This window comes from Carettochelys insculpta, chromosome 4 (assembly GCF_033958435.1).
Source record: "Carettochelys insculpta isolate YL-2023 chromosome 4, ASM3395843v1, whole genome shotgun sequence".
NCBI lineage: Eukaryota > Metazoa > Chordata > Testudines > Carettochelyidae > Carettochelys > Carettochelys insculpta.
In genome coordinates, this window is record NC_134140.1 from 111,016,399 (window position 1) to 111,038,895 (window position 22,497).

The 22,497-nt window shown below is 46.3% G+C and overlaps 1 protein-coding gene across 1 annotated transcript in view; it reads right to left on the reverse strand.

Annotated features, from left to right (window-relative positions):
• The window catches only part of ARHGEF38 (Rho guanine nucleotide exchange factor 38), a 66,878-nt gene that overhangs the window by 5,522 nt on the left and 38,859 nt on the right, over nt 1–22,497 (reverse strand). The window contains exons 9-13 of the mRNA XM_074993485.1: nt 20,984–21,106; nt 12,859–13,179; nt 11,127–11,267; nt 7,037–7,235; nt 6,622–6,878 (exon numbers count right to left, since the gene is read on the reverse strand). Of these exons, the coding sequence (XP_074849586.1) occupies nt 6,622–6,878; nt 7,037–7,235; nt 11,127–11,267; nt 12,859–13,179; nt 20,984–21,106 (1,041 nt within the window). The remainder of the gene's footprint in view (nt 1–6,621; nt 6,879–7,036; nt 7,236–11,126; nt 11,268–12,858; nt 13,180–20,983; nt 21,107–22,497) is intronic.

A 22,497-nucleotide genomic window follows, 5' to 3' on the forward strand; every position in this document is an offset into this window, starting at 1 on the left:
CAGCCGCTGCATAACTCAATTTTTTGTGCAGGTCAGGGGGGAAGAGGGAACCAGGCTGCAGGCTGGTTCCTGGCTCCCCTGGGCTTTCAGGAGCTGGGAAACTGACCAGCCCACCAGGTTCTGACCAGCCCATTGGGAAACTGACCAGCTCACCAGGATGTGTCTCCCTGCCTTCCTCCAGCAATGTGACTGTCAGTCAGCAAGGCTGGGGGAGGGCAGGGAACAAGATCCACAGAGCTGCTTCAAGTTGTGCTTAACTCACGTTTGAGCGAGTTACGTGCAAGTGGAAGCCATGTATTTTGAGGGTTTACTGTAATTAAATGATTCAACGCAACTCTGAATGGAGACTAAAGTTTCTATTGCAGTTTAATGTAGCGCTATAAAGACAAAAGGAATGCTGCCAATACAATTGAAACAAGCATTGTTGAGACCAGTTAGGAAACCAGGCAAGATATATGCAAGACCAGATGCTTGTAAGCTTCTTGCCCTCACAAGCCATGTCTACACGTGCATGCTACTTCGAAGTAGCAGCACTAACTTCGAAATAGTGCCCGTCATGGCTACACGCGTCGGGCGCTCTTTCGAAGTTAACTTTGACGTTAGGCGGCGAGACGTCGAAGTCGCTAACCCCATGAGGGGATAGGAATAGCGCCCTACTTCGACATTCAACGTCGAAGTAGGGACCGTGTAGTCGTTGTGCGTCCCGCAACGTCGAAATTGCGGTGTCCTCCGTGGCGGCCATCAGCTGAGGGGTTGAGAGATGCTCTCTGAAGCCCCTCAGCTCAATGGTGGCCGCGTGGAGCAGCCCCTTAAAGGTCCCCTCCCCCTCCCTTCCTGTGCAGGAAGCTGAGGGATCGTGCAGGCAGCAGCCCAGACACGTGGCCAGCCTGCACGTCCCTCAGCCACCCAGAACAGGGCCAGCACCTGCCATGGCTGCCCGGCAGCCCCCCCAGCGCCCCCAGGGGACCCCCCCCCAAGGGGAGCCTGGGCAGCCAGGCTGGCAAGCGGCAGCGGGGCCCCTCCTGGATGGAGGCCGAGCTGCGGGACCTGCTGGGGCTCTGGAGCGAGGAGGAGGTGCTCCAGGTAATGGGGAGCAAGAGGCGGAACGCGGATGCGTTCGCTCAGCTGGCTGATGGCCTGGCTGCCCGGGGTCACCCTGCCCGCACTCCTGATCACATCAGGAGTAAGGTGAAGGAGCTGCGGCAGCGTTACTCCCAGGCCCAGGATGCGGCCGGCCAATCTGGGGCCGCCCCCGTCACTTGCCCCTTTTACAGGGAGCTCAGGGCCATCCTGGGCCCCCGGCACACCTCCTCCCCTCCGGCCACCCTTGATACCTCGGCCGACGAGCCCCAGCAGGCCCTTCAGCCGGAGTCTGCCCCGGAGGTAAGCCCCGCACCCTGGGACCCCCCCTGGAGCCCACCCCCGGGCCATCGCAGCAGGAGGGGGGGAGGGGGGCTCCTCCTCCGCAGAATCCGGGCTGCAGATCCTCCTCCTGCCATCCCGGAGCAGCAGCCGGGCCTCCGCCCCCCCCCCGGGGATATCCGGACCGTGGGAGTGGACCGATAGGTATGTCCCCGCCTCTGGTGTACACCCCTGGGCTTGAGGGGCGGGGGGTAATAGATATGTGTCCAGGGACCCCCACATGCTCACATGGCCATGGCCCCAAGGACAGCAGGGCCATGTCCCTCACAGCAGTGCATCAGCCCCTGCCCCCCCACCACCCTGCACGACAGTGCCATGCCCCATCCCCGGGGCAGGGGGGAGCGGAACCTCGAGGGGCCCCCGGGAGGAGGGGGTGGGACACCCCACAGCAGCAGCAGCATGTGATGGAGTGGGGGGAGTGCAAAAGGGAGACTCAGGCTACATATGAGCACCAAGAGCCGAATAGCTCCCAGGGGCAAAGGGGGATCCTGGCGCTACAGCTGGCAGGTGACACCTCTGCCCTGAACAAAGAGGAGGGAGGAGCCGAGCTGGCTTGGAACTGGGGGGGGAGGCCGGGGGCCACAGGTAGAGGCTAGGGGAAGGGAGAGCTGGAAGGCAGCCAGCCTGAGGAGGGGGAAAGCTGCATCCCAGAGGGGCCCCCCTTGGGGTCTTCTCCCCAGGACGGGTTGGAAGGACTGTCTCTTCCGACAGCTGGTGCTGTCACTCCTGGGAGAAACTGGGCATCTGTGGCCTAAGAAACCTCTCCTGCTGTCAGACCCTGGGGGGTGAAGTGAGAGTCGCTCCCACCAGGGGACGGGGTGCAGTGCAGGGGGACCCCTGAACCCCATCCATCACAGCAGCATCTCCCGGGGACGGGGATGGGGAACCTGCAGCACGGGGATGGGGAACCTGCAGCACAGGGCTGGGGGGACAAAGGCCACGGCTCGGGGCCCACACTAACGCCTGTCTCCATTCTTCTTCCTCCCCTCCTCTCCTGTGTCCCGCACCTGCACCATTGGAAGGACCGGAAGAGAGCGCCGGTGAGGCATCAGTGTCCCTGGAGGGGTCTCCGGGACCATCGCTCCAGGCAAGCCCCTCGGCCGAGGACCAACCGGCCCCACGGCGGGCTAGACGGCGGACCCCGCACCACCACCAGCCGACGGCGACGGACCCCCAGCTGCTGGCCATCCACCGTTGGCAGCTGGAGGTCGCGGAGCAGCACCTGCACCTGCAGGAGCGGGCGCTGGCGTGGCGCCAAGAGGCATGGGGGGCCTACATGGAGACTTTCAACCGCCTGGTGGACTACCTGGCCCCCCCATGCCGCGCCGGCCGCCGCAGCGCCCGCCGTGCCTGCTCCACCAGCCGCACCACCAGCTGCTCCACCCGTCACCGTCCCGTCCGCCGTCGCCCCGCCACCCACCGCCGAGGGCCGGAGCGCCGAGGGACCCCTGGAGCCAGCTGAGACTCGCCGGGCATATCTTCCGGTCCGGCCCGCCCCCAGCCAGCCCCGGACAGGGCTACGGCCGCGGCGGGGCTCCCGGCCACCCACACCCAGTGCCGGACTTTAGGGGCGAGGGGCCTGGGACGTGGCCTCCCCCCTTGTATATAGTTGGGACTTATTATTTTGTGCCCCCCGTTTGCCCCATCCCCCCCCATGTAAATAGTTCTTCCCTTTATCATCCCTGGTTTTCTTTTTATTACTGAACACACTTTTTTATTACTATTGTTTTATTTGTACATATTACTTTGGTTCCACACATGTTGTATATAGTTTGTTCTTGTTTTATTTATAGTTAAAAAAAAAAAAAGTTCTAAAAGAAAAAGCAGTTTAAGTTCAGCCACAAGTGCGTGCTGTCATTTGTCCAGGAAAAGTGGGAGGGGGGTGCGGTTGGGTGCTCCATGGTGTGGGCTTTGGGGCAGGGAGTGTGGTGGAGGAAGGGGTGGGCAGTGGGGGGCCTGGCAGAGTTCACCCCGCGGCCTCATCATCGAAGTGGGCCCGCAGGGCCTCCCAGACCCGGGTCCCTTCGGGGTCCACCTGCCGACTGGGGGCAGCGGGTGGCTGCACGTCGGCCCTGCCGGCCTCCACAGCCCAGCCCTGGAAAAAGGCCTCCCCCTTGCTCTCCACCAAATTGTGCAGGGCGCAGCAGGCACCCACAATCAGGGGGATGTTGTTGGGACCCGCATCCAGGCGGGTCAGGAGACATCTCCAGCATCCTTTCAGGTGGCCAAATGAGCGCTCCACCACCTGGCGCGCGTGGTTCAGGCGCTGGTTGAAGCGCTCCTGGCTAGCGGAGAGATGGCCCATGTACGGGTGCATGAGCCAGGGCTGGAGAGGGTATGCCGCATCTGCGATGACGCAGAGGGGCATGGTGGTGTCCCCCACAGGGATCTCCCGCTGGGGGATATAGGTCCCTGCCTCCAGCCGGCGGCACAGGCCCAAGTTCCGGAAAACGCGGGCGTCGTGGGTGCTGCCAGGCCAGCCCACATAAATGTCCTGGAAACGGTCCCGGCTGTCCACCAAGGCCTGGAGGACCACAGAATGGTAGCCCTTGCGATTGATGTAGCATCCTCCACTGTGATGCGGGGCGCGGATGGGGATTTGAGTCCCATCCAGAGCCCCGAAGCAATTGGGGAAGCCCAGGGTGGCAAAGGCCGTGATGGTGGCATCTGGGTCCCCCAGCCTCACGAGCCTGTGCAGGAGCATGGCGTTGATGGCACGCACAACCTGCAGGGAAAGCACATGGGACAGCACCAATGAGGGGCGAGCAGGGTGTGCGTGGCCCTCCCCTCCCCTCCCCTCCCCTGCCCTGCCCTGCCCTCCTCCCGTGGGTTTTCTTACCTCCATGAGGACAGCCCCGACGGTGGCCTTGCCGACACCAAACTGCTGTCCCACGGATCGGTAGCTGTCTGGAGTGGCCAGCTTCCAGACAGCGATGCCGACCCGTTTCTCCACAGGGAGGGCACGCCGCATGGCGGTGTCCTGGTGCCTGAGTGCGGGGGTGAGCCACTGGCACAGCTCCACAAATGTCTGCCGGCTCATCCTGAAGTTCCTGAGCCAGCGGTCGTCGTCCCACTCCCCAAGCACCAGCCGCTCCCACCAGTCGGTGCTGGTGGGGTAGCTCCACAGCCGCCGGCGTGTGAGGCGGGGGTGGGGGCAGGGTGCTGCAGGGTTGGGTGTTGAGCCCTGCTGCCCTGGGGGCAGCTCCTCCTCCAGTGTAGCAAGGAGGTGCACAGCTGCCTCCCGCATGGCATGGATCAGGGCAAGCCCTGCTCCTGCCGGGAGGGCTGGGTGGACCTCTGGCTGCTGCTGCTGCTGCTGCTGGGGGTCCATGACTGCATCGCCCGGGGTCTGTGTGCCTATGGCTCCTCAGACCGCGTGCTGTGCAGGCTGAGTGTGTCTGGGAGGGGCCCTTTAAGGGAGCGGCTAGCTGTTGCCCCGGAAGCGCTAGTCCGCCCTGTGACCCTGTCTGCAGCTGTGCCTGGCATCCCTATTTCGATGTGTGCTACTTTGGCGTGTAGACGTTCCCTCGCTGCACCTATTTCGATGTTGTGCTGCGCAATGTCGAAGTTGAACATCGACGTTGCCAGCCCTGGAGGACGTGTAGACGTTATTCATCGAAATAAAGGCTTCACGTGTAGACGTAGCCACACTGTGTGTGAGGAAAATCAGGGAAAATGATGAATCGAAGATAGTGCAATAAAAGTGTGGAGAAAAATGAGCTTCAAAGTGGTTTCAGTAAAGGAGGATGCACAGCTGAGACCAGAATCAGAGATATGAAAAAGTAACTTTATGATAACAACCTGCCTGGACAGTAGATAAGCAGATTTCATGCTACAGGGAAAGCTGCCTACATAAAGCAACCAAAACTGGAATAAAAGAAAGAATGTTTGGTGGATAAGGGACTTTTTAACTAACAGAATTACACAAGTCAAAGTAGGAATAGCTTTACCAAAAACTGAAGTAAAGTTAGTAAGTCATTGTCCTTTAAGCAGCAAGTTAAACTTAGTAAAAAGAGATAAAGACAGACTGTGTCTATGCTATGTGGACTAAGCATAAAAGACTTTGAGAGTCATGGAAAAGACAAATTAAGAATTTCCAGAGGAGAAATAGTTGGGGATTTAAATTCTCTCTTTCAAAAAACATGTGAATACTTTTATCAAGGAAGAAAATTAGGAAAGAATGGTGAAAAAGTCAGCTAGTTCAAAAGTTTATGTCCCTGTCAGTAATATTTGATAATAAATTAATTTAGAAAGGTCACATTGATAATATCATACAAAAATGTAAAGTAGGATGAACTTACTTAAAAATGTAGCTGGAAACAAATAGGGTGCGGGTAAGAAGCTATTGATGATGATATATGGAGCACTGATAAGAAATATGCCCTGGGCTGCAGCTCTAATTTTATCTCATTCCTTGTCAGTCATGACGACAATCAGAACAGAAACTTCAGGAAGTCAAAATGCCATAATAAATGAAATAGCATTCCTAATTATGGAAATAGCGCAAGCAGATATCTCTGCAACAGTAGCATGGATTCTATCACACATTAGAACACCTAAAAAGGAGACGGCTCACAGAACAGCAAAATGTGCTCTTAAAATAAGGAGATACATATGACGATACCCTTAAATAGAAAAGAATGGAAAAGCGTGCTCATGAAGGAGCTTCTGAAGGATTGGCAAGAGCTGTGGCCTAAGGAAACAAACGGATGAAGGTTCTACGATGTATGCTAAAAAATCAGAGCTGATATTATACTTCACAATCATGGTAGAAAAAAAATGAAGTGGTGTTGATAGGTCATTATGGCTTAAATGGCAAGTTAAACTTTATTAAAGAGATATAAAGACAGACCGTGTAAAGCATGCAAAACCAAAGAAACTGTTAATCATGTTCAATGGCACCATTGGCAATATTCTATGGGAAGAAAGTTTGTTTAAGAGAAATTAAGTCAGCTTGGAATCAAAGAATTTTTTCCCTAAAGGGACTTAAAAGAACGTCAGGCAAATGAACAGCAAACAGTACATCAGAGGAGCTTGAAAGTGAAATCCTACAGCATCATCAAAGATTAAAACAGTCCTTTTAAAAACCAAGATTTTCTGCCCCCTTTCAATTGTAAGCCATAGTGCACGATCTTTGTACTTAGAATAGGAAAAACAGGTACAGATATAGATAGAAATGCTTGCATGTATTATGCTTACATGGTGATCATCCACATCATGATTAGTCTCTGTCCCATTAACTGCAGATTTTTCAAACAGACTATTATTAGATGAGCTGCTGTCACTCCTCTTATGTCCTAGATTTCTTGCACTGCTCTCATTGGTAGGCCGTGAAGAGATGAAAAGGCTGATATTGTCGAAATCGTCATCACAGAAACTGGATTCTACTCCATGCGACTGTACCTTAGGTGGATTGTAGGGCTTCAGGAAGGAGCAATACACATACCCTTGAAGAACTAGATAGCAGATAGGAAAAAAATTATTTCCAATTCCTTCCAGTCACCTGTCTTTTACAAACTTGATCTGGTAAAGGTAACTGGCTGAGCCCACAATGAAAAGAAAATCAGTACCCAAAAGGAAAGCTGTTACTGGGAGGTTTATGGAAAGGACTTACTTCCTGTGTCAACAAGCCACCTGCTTGTACTCCCAAAGGGATCTTTTTGCTCAACAACAGCCACCAGCTCTCCTTCATATAAATCAATATCAAATTCCTGTGTGGCATTGTATTTGCGCTTAGCTTGGTAAAGTGAATCTGTGCTGTATGTAGACAGTAGCTTGGATCTCTGGTTGTCTGTTTGACGTGGAGATTCGGGCTGAGAAGAAAAGCAAAGCAAAGCATGAAAGAGACAGCGTTCATTGGGAGCCCTGGATTTTAAGGTTTCTGGATAACAGCCTGTGAACAAAAGAAACTAATGCATACCCAGTCCGATTGCAGCATTCTGCATGTGTTTAGCCAGATTAGGAGCAGGGCTGCCAACAGGGAGGACAAAAGATGCAGTTGCTCTGGGGCTCTGTGATTTAAAAGGGCCCAGCGATCCAGGCCACCACTGCTGCTACTGTGGCAGCAGCGGCCACCACAGTCCTAGGCCATTTAAATTGCTGCTGGAGCCACAACTGGTGCAATCTGGCTGGCGGTGAGGGCTGGCCTCCCCGACATCCCATCCCAATGTCTGTCACCAGCCCTGATTAGAAGTATAAACTCTTTAATTGTGCCCCCAAGCTGTGAGTTCTGTGCCTAGTAGATGTGTGTTCATCTGTTGCAGTAACGGCTAAATATATACTCCCTGAAAAATAAAATAAATTACTGAGGGTGAACTGTCAGGTATTACACTTATGCAGTACTTTTGTAGCTGTATGGGTCCCAGGATCTTAGAGAAACAAGGCTGCGTCTACACTAGAGAGTTTTGTTGACAGAAGGGGCCTTCTGTTGACGTAACTCAGGGAGCGTCCACACACTTAAAGCATTCTGTCGACAGAGTCTTGACAAAACCCTGCATTTGCCTCGACAGTATTCTCCCTGGAAAATTTGAGGCATAACAATCTGTCGACGCAAGTGCAGTGTAGACACCTCTGTTGGTAGAGAGGTCTTCTGGCTGCCGCGCAGCCCTCTTTGCAGAGCTGCCATTCCACTTTCTGGCACCAGAGGGCAGTGCAGTCTGGCAGTTCTCCGTCGATAGCAAGTTGTGTGTGGCTGGCTGCATCTACCCTTGCATTCCTCTTTTGAAAGAGGTAAGCAAATGAGGAAAATCAAAAATGCAGATGAGGTGCACACTTACATATCTGGCACCTCATTTGCATACTCTTCCTTTGAAAGATCTTCTTTTGAAAGAAGAAAAGCAGTGTAGACACAGCTCTTTTGAAGGTAAGCCCCATCTTCAAAAGAAGCCTTCTTCCCATTAAAAAGGGGAAGAAGGGTTCTTTTGAAGATGGGGCTTACTTTCGAAAGAACCATGTCTATTCTGCTTTCCTTCTTTCAAAAGAAGAATATGCAAATGAAGTGTCGGATCTGTAAATCAGCACCTCATTTGCATTTTTGATTTCCCTCATTTGCATACCTCTTTCGAAAGAGGAATGCAAGTGTAGATGCAGCCACTGTGTCTACACTAGAAAGTTTTGTCAACAGAAGGGGTAGAGTACTGTCGACAGAAGTACAGTGTAAACACTTCTGTCAACAGATGCTTCTAGTGTAGACGTAGCCTGTATTTGCAATCTGTCAACAGAGGTTCTGTTGAGATTTCCCTGTCGACAGATGCTTCTAGTGTAGACATAGCCACGGGTGCAGTAATATCTTTCATTGAACCACAAAAACACCAAGAAGTCCTGTGGTACCTTATACAGTAACAGATATTTTGGAGCATAAGCTTCCTTGGGCAAAGACCCGCATCATCAGATGCATGCCCATGAGAGCTTATGCTCCAAAATTTCTGTCAGTCAGTCTATAAGGTGTCACAGGACTTCTTGATGTTTTGGAAGATACAGACTAACAAAGCCACCTCTCTGATACTTTTCACTGAACCAACTTCTGTTGGTGAGAAAGACAGACTTTGAGCTTATGCAGAACTGTTCTTCAGGTCTGGGAAATGTACTCAGAGTGTTACAGTTACATTCAAGGTGGAACAGATTATTTGTATAAGTAGTGAATATACATTTCAAGGGACCATTCAAGGTGAAGAAGCCCATTGACACTTCTCCAAGTCACAGGGAAAAAAGAAAAAAAGTATGTAGGTTTAAGTGCATTATAGATTGTAAACCATAAATGCAAGGTCTTTAGTTGGTCTATACTATTTAGCAAGTGTATGAGTTTGAACTCCTAGGCTCATCTTTCAAACGGTTTGTGCAGGCTTCCTTTGAGAAGGAAGACTAAGAGGTCAGATACATAATGATTACTGTGTGAAAAGTGTCACCCACTGGTGTCTTTTATCATTTTGCTGTGTGAGTTCACTCAAGAGCACAGTGAAATGAGACAATTGCTACTCTCTCAAATGACCTTACACAGAAAAATTATAAAAGAGACAAAAACCTGTGGGTGAACATTTTTCACAAAGCGATCACAGACCTGAAAAAGAGCTCTGTGGAAGCTTGAAAGCTTGTCTCTTTCACCAGCTTAGGTTGGTCCAAAAAAAAAAAAAAAGTATTACCAAACTCACCTTGTCTCTATCAAAACAAAAAGCAGTCAAGTAGCACTTTAAAGACTAGCAAAATAATTTGTTAGGTGAGCTTTTGTGGGACAAAAAGGTGGGACAGACAGGTGGGAAAGTTCACCTAATAAATTATTTTGCTAGTCTTTAAAGTGCTACTTGACTGCTTTTTGTTTTGATAGTATATAGACTAGCACGGCTCACTCTCTGTGACTTGTCTCTATCAGCGTACTTACAATTGCCATGTAAAGTAGCTGAAGGGTACTCCAAAATTAGCAAACATACTGAGGTCATATCAAATATTACAAGACAAGAGCCCTATGACCAATAGCCCCTGGACTGTGACTTTGCTATATAAAGGCAAGTATTAATTATTCTTGTATTAAGTAAGACGTAGTTCTATGCCCTTTTGGACTAGACTGTGTGCTAAGTATGTCTGAATTCTATAGTTGATTTTTCAGCTCCTGTGCTAGCTATATTAAATATTGAAACCCTCTCACAAAACTTCAATAAAATATACATCACCAGATTAATAAGTTTGTGGCAGTGTTTAACAAGCAAAACAACTAAAACTTGCTTGCTCGGTGTTAAGCTGGATCTAGACTACAGAGTTAGTACCTGGGCATAAATGCCTTATATCAACCTAACTATATCTCAGGGTCTGTGCTCCAGCCTTGCTCCCACTAATGTAAGTGCTTACTACTCCAATGTAATAACTCCTCCTCCACAAGAATTGAAGGATAATGGTGGTGTAGTTAGGGTGACACAGTATCTCTGTAGATGTTATCTCCTTACATTTGCTGTTAGCCATCCTGTTACAGCTACTCTGAAATTGGTAAGACAGCTGGCTTGCAGCTCTCCAGATGGGCTACTGCCAAGTCTCCCCTCCAAGCTAGGTCTCATCCAGACTCCCCACTCCCCAGTGGGAGACCTGGTGCCCTCCTGGTACTCTGGGTGTGGATCTCCCTGCCAGAGATGAGAATTCCCAGATGACTTTCTCATACCACCGCCCCACGCCCAGCTGGTAGTGGGAATGCAAGAAGCTTCCAAGGGCAACTGGGCTCCCAGTAAGAAGCTGAGCATGCTGGCTTTCAGACCCCCACAGTGCCCCTCTTCAGTCTGTGGAAGCACTCCTCGTGAGGATTCACACCACTGACAGAAGGAGAGTAGTTGGACATCAATTACTGCAGTGGCTATAAGCTGACCTAAGATGCTAGTGTTGATAATCCCTTCGGGTTAGCTCATAACTTGATATGTAGCTAAGGGCCATGGGATGATCAGGAAACGTCTCAAGGTGATTAAATGAAAAAGCCAAGGTAATAAAAATATAGTAGAAAATCACCAATACTTACTGTAATACCCTCACCCCAGGCATGGAGGTTTAAGCTCAGGCCCCAAAAGCAAGAGACCAAGCTTATATCCTCATTTAGGAGATCAGATGAGATGAACTGATGGTTCTTTCTGGCCCTAAACTATGTGAGGCAATCAGCGGCCCAGGCCCCAGGAGAATCAAGATAATGTTTGTGACAGAAGTGAAATTTTCACTGGCAGAGGCATGACGCTCACCTGTGTAGGGGCAGGTTTCTTCTTTTCAAAGCTCAGTTTTCTCTCAATAAATGTTGCACTGCTGTTCTCTTTTACAAAATTTAGGTTGTGAAACTCTTCCATCACCTGATTTTGCACTTCACAGATACTTAAGGAAGACAGCTGCAGATATACAGGGAAATTAGATCTCATCCACATTACATATGGTAGGGAGGTAAGGAACAGTAGTTATGGTTTAGGGGATCAAGCACTGGGACTCACGAAAACTGAATTATTATTATTATTGGATTTCTAGTAATGCAACAAAGAGCTAGGCATTATCTGGCAGATATAAAATAAGGCATGATCCCAGCCTCCTAGAGCTTAAAATCATTGCTGTTTAGGGCTTGTCTTTACACAGCGGCAGTATCAGTTTAACTCAAATCAGCTTAAAAATCACTCAATGTGATTTAAACTGGTTGTGTCAATTTAACTTGCCCCTGTGGTGTTGTACCTGTGGTTTTGGGTCAGGCCCATCCCTAATGTTAAACATGATGTAACCCCAGCAAAACTCAAAAGTGACACTAGGTAAATCCCCAGCGAAAACAAGGTCTGATACAAGCAGCTTCCCCAAAGACATAAGACTCTCTTTAATGATACAGGGCTTGTCTACAGGAGGAAGTTGCACCAGGGTCGTTTAAAGGGCAAAGTTATATTGATGTAGTTAAACTGATGTGGAAGATTTACTTTGGTTTAACTGAATCAGTTTTCTAATTGACTTAAACTAAACTGAAATAAGCCACACTTATAAGCAAATTTTTGTCCACACTGTCTTTTGCACTGGTTTGCTATATTATTTTAAAAGTCAATTCAAATTATACAGGTGAAAATTCCTCATGTAGAAAAACAGTCTCCAATGTCCAAAGCTCTGTGTAGAATCTTTGAATGGATTCTTTCTTCTAGCTTGGCAGGGGCTGGGAAATAGCCCTGATTCTCCCTGGGTGTGAATATAGCACCCAGCATAACCTATATGGCTTAAATAGGGGCTGATGTGCTTTATACAGAGTCTTGGACAGATGTCAGCCAGAAGAACACAGCTTCTTCAGTGTGAACAACTGTGGGGACACCCTGAAGGTTTTCCTAGTCAGAGAGAGGACTCATTTCTTCTGGGGGCAAAATATACCACCACTCTAGTGCTGTTTGCTATTCACCCCAGCTCAGGCATTATATTTATATTTAAATATTCTATATTTAGAATCCATATCTGAGAGTTACGATTAACACTGTGTGTGAACAGAATGTTATGCAAACCAGTGCTCTTCCGTGCAGCTTAGGCGGGCGCTAATGCACCAAGGATTTAAAGTGTTGACACAGCTCATATTGTAGTCAAACCAAAATGCAGTTCCTTACCCCCCAAAAGCATCCGCAGCAGGCTTTTGTGACAACAACACGGCCATATCATTGCTAATGCCACCCGCCTCCACCCATATTAGCAGTGGTGGGAGCACCGCTATAGAAAAGATTGCAGTGGCTGCTAGCATCCTTCCTCCTAACCTTGCTCAGGGCATTAAAAATGCTAGCAGCTGCTGATGCCTACCATTGCTATAGCTGGAGGAACAGCAGCAGCAATGTTGGCATCATTTTGAGGGGGAGGGGGCGGGCAGAGGATCTCATAGGAGGCAAGGTGCATGCGGGGAGAGGTCAGAGGCGAGGTGTTGATGTATGTTGGTTTTTAAGTATCTCTGGCCAAATGCTGTACACACACGTAGCTTACCGGAACAGGTACTATGATGGTTGAATATGACTGAAACGCTGAGCACATCATGTCTCTGAGGAGAGTTATGAAGCAATGTAGGCAGTTCATCACAATCTTCTTAGCTGTTCTGTTGAACACTGGAAGTTCCTCCAGCAGTTGTGCATTGAGAGCCTCATAGTCCTTCTTTGCCAAATCCAACTCATATCCTGCTGACCTTTGAAGGCAGCCATTGTAATCCAGCAACTTGTCATAACGCTTCTGGATAAGCTTCTGGGGGCCTGGAAACAAGGCCTGCAGAGCCAAGAGTGGGGTCAAAACCAACTTGTCCAATTGATTCACCTGAGGAGGAGAAAACAAAACTAAAAATCAGTCTGAAAAATATTTAATTCTTTCCTTTGTTGCACTTACAGTTATGGTCTAATGCTAAAACAAATCAAAAGTAATAATACTGCATCCAGCAATTTGTAGCACTAACATTGTTTTTTTCTTCATTAATGTTGAGAAGCATCACTGGGATTGGGAACTATAAAGTGGGAAAGACTGTCCAAAGCAAGAGGCAGCATGGTCTCAATTACATGACGGTCTTTCCCAGGCTATGGCTACGCTATTTTTGCTATTTTGGGGAAGAAATGTATCTCGAAATAGCAACTCGGGGGCTAAACACCGCACTGAAATGGCAATGCTATTTTGAGCGCGGTATTTGTTTCCGCAACCCCTGGGTAGCAGAAACCTCAAAATAGCCCCTTATTTTGAACTTTGATCCTGTTTCGATGGGACTGAGTTCAAAATAAGGTACCTTGAGATAACTTATGCCATTTGCACAACGCAAATGGCAAAAGTTATTTTGCGTTACAGCTACGTTGTAGCTGTAGCCCCAGTGCATAAAATAAAGGAACAACCACTTTCCTGGGAATGACTCAGATGTCCTGACGATGTAGTATAACTGCCTCCACAGAGAGACAGAAAGATTTGATTTGATTAAAATGTGATGTGTTTTTCTGTAAGGCTTCCTTCAGGTTACGGAAAGTGAGTCATAAAGCCACAGGGCTGGTGGCTAAATCAATTAAAAAAAAAAACCAAAACAACATTCCTATAGGAGTCTGACTGGCTCAAGGGATTAATACCACGCTTAAAAATCATTTCACTTTACAGGTCAGTGGTTCACATCCAGCATAGGGTGCTAGTGACTGAAAGTCATTACTATCTAATAGCTGTGGGATAGTCTGGTGAAATGAATTGTGCACTTGGCCCAGTAACAACAAAAAAAGTTTCCTGTGTAATACAAACCGTGCCTTTTTGTCCATCATCCCCAGAAGTAGTCCTTCAAGATGAGGACAAATGCACACTGGGTGTTTCACATTGACGCTGCTTTTGATATATCCTTTTTTTTGTGGAGAAAGCTTTCCATTTTCATGTGAAAAGCCAGCACCTATGAGAAATGCTTATCTAAGCAACTTTTCAGCACCTTAAATAGTTGTTTATTGGAACAGTTGGTTCTAGAGCACTGAAAAGGAGAAGCTAGTCTTGATTTGGTCCTAATTAGGAGGGCTAGGGATATGATTCAATACAGTAAACACTTACGTATCCAGCATTATATCATCCGGAACTCTCAAATAACCAGCAGTTTAACCATAAGTAAATTTTAGTTATGTTTTCCATAAGTAAAGTGTAGTTAAAGTAAATACAAATAAATACAACAAATACCTTATAAATTCACAGTGTATGATACTACTGTTGTTGGTAAATAAAGTACTCTGCATCCATTTGTTTGTTTCTTAATATTTAATCTTGTTTTTCTTTATTGTTATGGATCACTAAGTATACCTCTCTGTTATCCAGACTATTTGAATATCCTTCAACTTCCTGGTTCCGGGGCTTCCAGACATGAAAGAGTTTATTGTATTGAAAAATGCAAGGTAATGCACATGGAAGACATAATTTCGACTATTCATCCCCATTGCTGGGTTATCAACTGTAAAAACTCAGAAGAAAACTTGAAACAGCACAATGAAAATCTGTGCTCCTGGTGAAATGGTGGTCACAAATGCAAACAAAATGTTAGGATGGATGTTAGGATGAAATTATGGGATCAAAAATATTGTAATCCCAACATATAAATCAATGATATGCACTTGCCTGGAATATTATATTTAGTTCTTGTCAGACTATTTCAAAAATAGATATAATAGTAGGGGTTCAGAGACAGGCAACAAAAATGATTACAGGCATAGTAAAACTTCCATAAAAGGAGATATTGAAAAGTCTAGGACTGTTCACTTCTCAAAGGAGATGAATAAATGGGAACGTGAGTCAAGTATACAAAATAATGAATGGGATAGAAAAGGTAAACCAAGCACTTTTATTTACCTAGTCTCATAATACAAACGCAAGAGAGTATTTAAACTGAAAGGCAGCTGTGTCAAACTCATGAAAGGAAATACCCTTTTACCTAATGCATAATTGATCTGTGGAACACATTGCTCCAGATATCCTTGTTGCTAAACTCCTAGTAGGATTAAAATATATCTTTATGGATATTGTACACATTTACAGTTACAGCGGGTAGGATAAAAAATAGAAGAGAGAGAGACAACTTCATGATTCTGGTCATGAGCCCAGCTCTTTCTGTGCAACATAAGTTATGCAGAAACTTCCCCTGTGCATGGGTTATTCCTTTAGGCTGTTTCTACACAGGCAGGATCTTCCGGAAGAACGGTGCCTTTGTCCAGAAGATCTGAGGAGTGTCTACACATGCAAGACGCTCTTCCGGATTTCTTCTGGAAGAAGGTGCCCTCTCTTCCGGATTCTGTACTCTGTTTCAGAATCAGGAAGAGGACCTTCTTCTGGAAGAATCTTCTGGAAGAAGGCATGCGTAGATGCTCCCAGACCCCTTCTTCTGAAAGAAGTGGTCCTCCATGGTGGCAGCCTGCTGGAGAGCAGGGCCATTCTAGACACCCCCCAGTGGGCCTCTATGGTCTGCAGGTCCTTGCAGCCTTTAAAGTTGCAAGGACCCAGAGACCCCGTGGCAGGAAGCTTGAGAGTGTGAGACAGGCAATGCGTGCAGGGCTGCCTGCCACGCTCCGCCGAGGCCCCGCAGTGCCCAACAAGTACTGACCCGCAGGGATGGCCAGCAGGCCAGCACTCCACACTGCCCAGGGGAGCCCCAGGAACCTGGACGAGGGCAGCCAAGACCCCAACTGGGCTACAAAATGGAGGGCCCCCTCCTGGCATTAAACATTAAAAAGGTTGTAGAGCAGTTTTTAAACTAAGAGATGGGGGAAAGCCGATTGGTGCAGGGGAGCACGTAGATCGGACGGAGACTTCTCTTAGACGAGACTCCATTGATAGAGATTCCCTAGAACTCAGTCAGAAAGAGAAGATGGGAGATGGTAAAGTATGGGCCAGATCAGATGAGAAACAGTCACATATAAAAAAAATCCAACGCATCAGTGAAGGGCAGACATATAGATAGTGGTAGTTTTTTAAAGTGCTTTTACACAAATGCTAGAAGTCTGTCTAATAAGGTGGGTGAACTAGAGTACCTCATATCAAAGGAGGAGATTGACATAATAGGCATCACAGAAACCTGGTGGAATGAGGACAATCAGTGGGACACAATCATACCGGGATATAAAATATATCGGAAAGACAGAACAGGCCGTGCAAGTGGTGAACTGGTACTATATGTGAAAGATAATATAGACTCAAATGAAGTAAAAATCCTAAATGAATCAAATTGTTCCATAGAATCATTACGGATAGCAATTCCTTCCTCTAATAGGACTATGGCATTAGGAATATATTATCGACCACCTAACCAGGACAGTGACAGTGATGCTGAGATGTTAAGGGAGATTAGAGAGGCTATCAAAATAAAAAAATCAGTAAAAATAGGGGATTTCAATTATCCCCACATTGACTGGGTACATGTCACCTCAGGACGGGATTCAGAGATAAAATTTCTCGATGCCTTAAATGACTGCTTCTTGGAGCAGCTGGTACAGGAACCCGCAAGGGGAGAGTCAATTCTTGATCTAGTACTGACTGGAACGCAGGATCTGGTCCAAGAAGTAACTATTACAGGACCGCTTGGAAATAGTGACCATAATATAATAACGTTTAATATTCCTGTGTTGGGAAGAACACCGCAGCGGTCCAACACTCTGGCATTTAATTTCAAAAAGGGGAATTATACAAAAATGAGGAGGTTAGTTAAACAGAAATTAAAAGGTAGAGTAACTAAAGTAAAATCCCTGCAGGCTGCATGGAAACTTTTCAAGGACACCATATTAGAGGCCAACTTAAATGTATACCCCAAATTAAAAAACACAGTAAGAGACCTAAAAAAGAGCCACCGTGGCTTAACAACCATGTAAAAGAGGTAGTGAGAGATAAAAAGGCATCTTTTAAAAAGTGGAAGTCAAATCCTAGTGAGGAAAATAGAAAGGAACATAAACACTGCCAAATTAAGTGTGAAAATGTAATAAGAAAAGCCAAAAAAGATTTTGAGGAACAGTTAGCCATAAATTCAAAAAACAATAGTAAAATGTTTTTTTAATACATTAGAAGCAGGAAGCCCACTAAAAAAGCAGTGGGACCCCTGGATGATAGAGATATAAAAGGAGCAATCAAGGAAGATAATGCCATTGCAGAGAAACTAAATGATTTCTTTGCTTCAGTTTTCACGGCTGAGGATATTACAGAGGTTCCCAAATCGGAGCTGTCCTTTGTAGGTGACAAATCTGAGGAACTGTTCCAGCTTGAAGCGTCAGTAGAAGAGGTTTTGGAACTAGAACTAAAAGTTTTGATAAGCTAAACAGTAACAAGTCTCCAGGACCAGATGGCATTCACCCAAGGGTTCTGAAAGAACTCAAATGTGAAATTGCAGAGCTATTAATGGTGGTTTGTAACCTATCCTTTAAATCATCTTCGGTACCCAATGACTGGAAGACAGCTAATATAATGCCAATATTTAAAAAGGGCTCCAGAGGAGACCCTGGCAATTACAGACTGGTAAGTCTAACGTCAGTACCAGGCAAATTAGTAGAAACAACAGTAAAGAATAAAATTGTCAGACACGTAGAAGAACATGATTTGTTGGGCAAAAGTCAGCATGGTTTCTGTAGAAGGAAGTTGTGTCTTACTAAGCTATTAGAGTTCTTTGAAGGGGTTAACAAACATGCAAATGGGGGGAACCCAGTGGACATAATATACTTAGATTTCCAGAAAGCCTTTGACAAGGTCCCTCACCAAAGGCTCTTACGTAAATTAGGTGGTCATGGGATAGGAGGAAAGATCCTTTCATGGATTGGAAACTGGTTAAAAGATAGGAAACAAAGGGTTGGAATAAATGGTAAATTTTCACAATGGAGGGGGATAACTAGTGGTGTTCCCCAAGGGTCAGTCCTGGGACCAATCCTGTTCAACTTGTTCGTCAATGATCTAGAGAAAGGGGTAAGCAGTGAGGTGGCAAAGATTGCAGATGATACCAAGCTGTTCAGATAGTCAAAACCAAAGTGGATTGTGAAGAACTTCAAAAAGATCTCAGCAAACTGAGTGATTGGGAAGCAAAATGGCAAATGGAATTTAATGTGGGTAAGTGTAAGGTAATACACATTGGGAAAAATAACCCCAATTATACATACAATATGATGGGGGCAAATTTAGCTACAACAGATCAGGAAAGGGATCTTGGAATTATAGTGGATCGTTCTCTGAAAACATCCACGCAGTGTGCAGCGGCAGTCAGTAAAACAAATAGGATGTTAGGAATTATTAAAAAGGGATAGAAAATAAGATGAAGAATATCATACTTCCCCTACATAAAACTATGTTACGCCCACATCTTGAGTACTGCATGCAGATGTGGTCTCCTCACCTCAAAAAAGATATACTGGCATTAGAAAAAGTTCAGAAAAGGGCAACTAAAATGATTAAGGGTTTGGAAAGGGTCCCATGTGAAGAGAGGCTAGAGAGACTGGGACTTTTCAGTCTAGAAAAGAGGAGATTGAGGGGCGATATGATAGAGGTATATAAAATCATGAATGGTGTGGAGAAAGTGAATATTGAAAAGTTATTTACTTGTTCCCATAATATAAGAACTAGAGGACAACAAATGAAATGAATGGGTAGTAGGTTCAAAACTAATAAAAGAAATTTTTTCTTCACACAGCGCACAGTCAACCTGTGGAACTCCTTGCCGGAGGAGGCTGTGAAGGCCAGCACTCTAACAGAGTTTAAAAAAGAGCTTGATAAATTTTTGGAGGTTAGGTCCATAAATGGCTATCAGCCAAGGGTAAAGTATGGTGCCCCTAGCCTTTAGTCAATAGCTGGAGACAGATGGCAGGAGACAAATCACTTGATCGTTGTCTTCGGTTCACCTCCTCTGGGGCACCTGGCACTGGCCACTGTTGGCAGACAGGATACTGGACTGGATGGACCTTTGGTCTGACCCGGTATGGCCGTTCTTATGTTCTTATGGACTGAGCCAGAGCTCCAGGACCTCCGAGACTCTGGCGCAACGAGGAGGTCCTCTGGGACATCAGCGGGCACTGGAGAAATGCCCCAGCATTTGCCCACCTCACTCAGGGCCTGGCTGCCTATGGCCACTCCTCCCAGATACTGGAGCAAGTCAGGTGCAAGGTGAAGGAGCTGCAGCAGGGGTATACGCAGACCCAGGATAGCGCCCGCATATCCAGCCATGCCCTTGCCAGCTGCCCCTTCTACTGGGAGCTTCGGGACCCCCTGGCTGTGGATGATGCCTCTCCACCCTGTGCCACCGTGGAGACAGCCGCACCCAAGCCCCCTGCTGCACCGGAGGAGGAAGAGGAGAGACCCGCTACTGTGGACATCCCATCTGATGGGGAGTCCACAGACGGTCCCACAGCATCACTCTGCCCTCCACCACCAGCAGCCGGGCCCCCTCCAGTTGGGCATCACCCGACACGTATGAGGCCACCTCAGGTAAGTGAGTACAGTGGCAAAGCACAGTGGTGGGAGGGGAACACCTGGGCCCCAGCCCTGGGCCCTGAAGCCCTAAAGCCGTCTCCAGTCAGGGCCCAGGGCGCACCCATGCCTGCAGGCAGCACCTGACTTCCTCTCCCATGGAGCACCCCCTGAGCATGCTGAGGCTCCCACGGGAAAAAGTGCCATGTGCAGAAATGGCCTAACTGTCCACTGAAGAGATTCTTGTGCTTTCTAGTGGAGCATCCCATACCAGCCACTATTGCAAAAACCTACTGCTCTCAGTGGAGCGTTGTGGTGAGCCAGAATGACAACTCCTTTGCTCTTTTGTTCACTATGTTTATTTTCTTTATATTTAATGATACAATTATTTTAAATGGTGGAATTAGGAAGTACGGTAGAATTACACATCAGTTTTGGCAGTTTGGTTTGGGAAAGGAATAGATTATCTTTTACTAAAGAAATATAACTGGTTGTTCTTTCATTAGTTGGGATGGAATAATCAGTGGCTGAGAGTGTTTGCTGTTAGTATGGGGACTCCATTTTGAGTTAGATGGAAGGAACTTAGTGGGCTGTAGTAGAAAAATGATAAGACTAAGGAGATACAAAATTTGCCTATGGTCTGAAAGAGTTAGTTTAGCTTGAGAGCCTGGTTCAGGCAGAATTTGCCCTAACTTTAAGTATGTACTCCAGCCTGAACTTTATCTTGTATTTCCAATCCCAAAAGCTCAAAAATCACGTCAGACCCCCAAAATCATTAGATATAAAAATTATATATATTGGGTACTTTTTTATTTACCTCTTTGTTTTTAAAAAAGTAAGATTTTTTTTCAATCTTTTTCTCTGCAACCACTAGGAACACAAATGTAGGAAAGAAAGACAAAAAAAAAAAAGATAAGAAGAGAAAAGCTGCAATTCCCACATATTTGTATGATTCCTAGAGCTGGGGTGGGGCTTTAAGTAAACACAAGCTACCATAAGACTAAGGATAAAATTGTATGAGTTGACAACAAGCGCTAGTTGGAGTAGCGGCCTGATCTGGCTTTCCCCGGAAACTAAATTTTTCTCAGTATCTTTAATGGACTCCTATATTTGTATACTCTTTTCCCTCCACTATATTTATATGTATGCCCCATAGCTTATGCATGCTGATAGCTGTATAATATTGACATGAACTTACAAAACCTTCACAGGGGTTTCCAATGTTATTCAGCATTTTTGAACAGCTATTGCCTTCATCATCTTTGTGGTGTAAAATACCTTGTAGTTGAGTAATATTCTGTGCTGTTAGAATCATGGAATCCTTGAAAGGAAAAAGATGAGAAAATTAAAACAGATCAGTAATTTTGCTGTAATACAGTATACTTCCTTATGCAAACCCTGCAATATAACATATATAACACCAATATTTAAAAAGGACTCTAAAGGAGACCCTAGCAATTATAGACCGGTAAGTCTAATGTCAGTACTGGGCAAATTAGTAGAAACAATAGTAAAGAATAAAATGGTCAGACACGTAGAGAAACATGATTTGTGGAGCAAAAGTCAACATGGTTTCTGTAAAGGAAAGTTGTGTCTTACTAATCTATTAGAGTTTTTTGCAGGGGTTAACAAGCATGAGGACGGGGGGGATCCAGTAGACATAATATACTTAGATTTCCAGAAAGCCTTTGACACGGTCCCTCACCAAAGGCTCTTATGTAAATTAGGTGGTCATGGGATAGGAGGAAAGATCCTTTCATGGACTGGGAACTGGTTAAAAGACAGGAAACAAAGGGTAGGAATAAATGGTAAATTTTCACAATGGAAGGGGATAACTAGTGGCGTTCCCCAAGGGTCAGTCCTGGGACCAATTGTTCAACTTATTCGTCAATGATCTAGAGAAAGGGGTAAGCAGTGAGGTGGCAAAGTTTGCAGATGACACCAAACTGTTCAGGACAGTCAAAACCAAAGCAGACTGTGAAGAACTTCAAAAAGATCTCAGCAAACTGAGTGATTGGGAAGCAAAATGGCAAATGGAATTTAATGTGGGTAAGTGTAAGGTAATACACATTGGGAAAAATAACCCCAATTATACATACAATATGATGGGGGCAAATTTAGCTACAACAGATCAGGAAAGGGATCTTGGAATTATAGTGGATAGTTCTCTGAAAACATCCACGCAGTGTGCAGCGGCAGTCAGTAAAGCAAATAGGATGTTAGGAATAATTAAAAAAGGGATAGAAAATAAGACGAAGAATATCTTTCTTCCCCTTTATAAAACTATGGTACTCCCACATCTTGAGTACTGCGTGCAGATGTGGTCTCCTCACCTCAGAAAAGATATATTGGTGTTGGGAAAGTTTCAGAAAAGGGCAACTAAAATGATTAAGGGTTTGGAAAGGGTCCCATATGAGGAGAGGCTAGAGAGACTGGGACTTTTCAGTCTAGAAAAGAGGAGACTGAGGGGCGATATGATAGAGGTATATAAAATCATGAATGGTGTGGAGAAAGTGAATACAGAAAAATTATTTACTTGTTCCCATAATATAAGAACTAGAGGACACCAAATGAAATTAATGGGTAGCAGGTTCAAAACTAACAAAATAAAGTTTTTCTTCACACAGCGCACAGTCAACCTGTGGAACTCCTTGCCAGAGGATGCTGTGAAGGCCAGGACTCTAATAGTTTAAAAAAGAGCTCGATAAATAT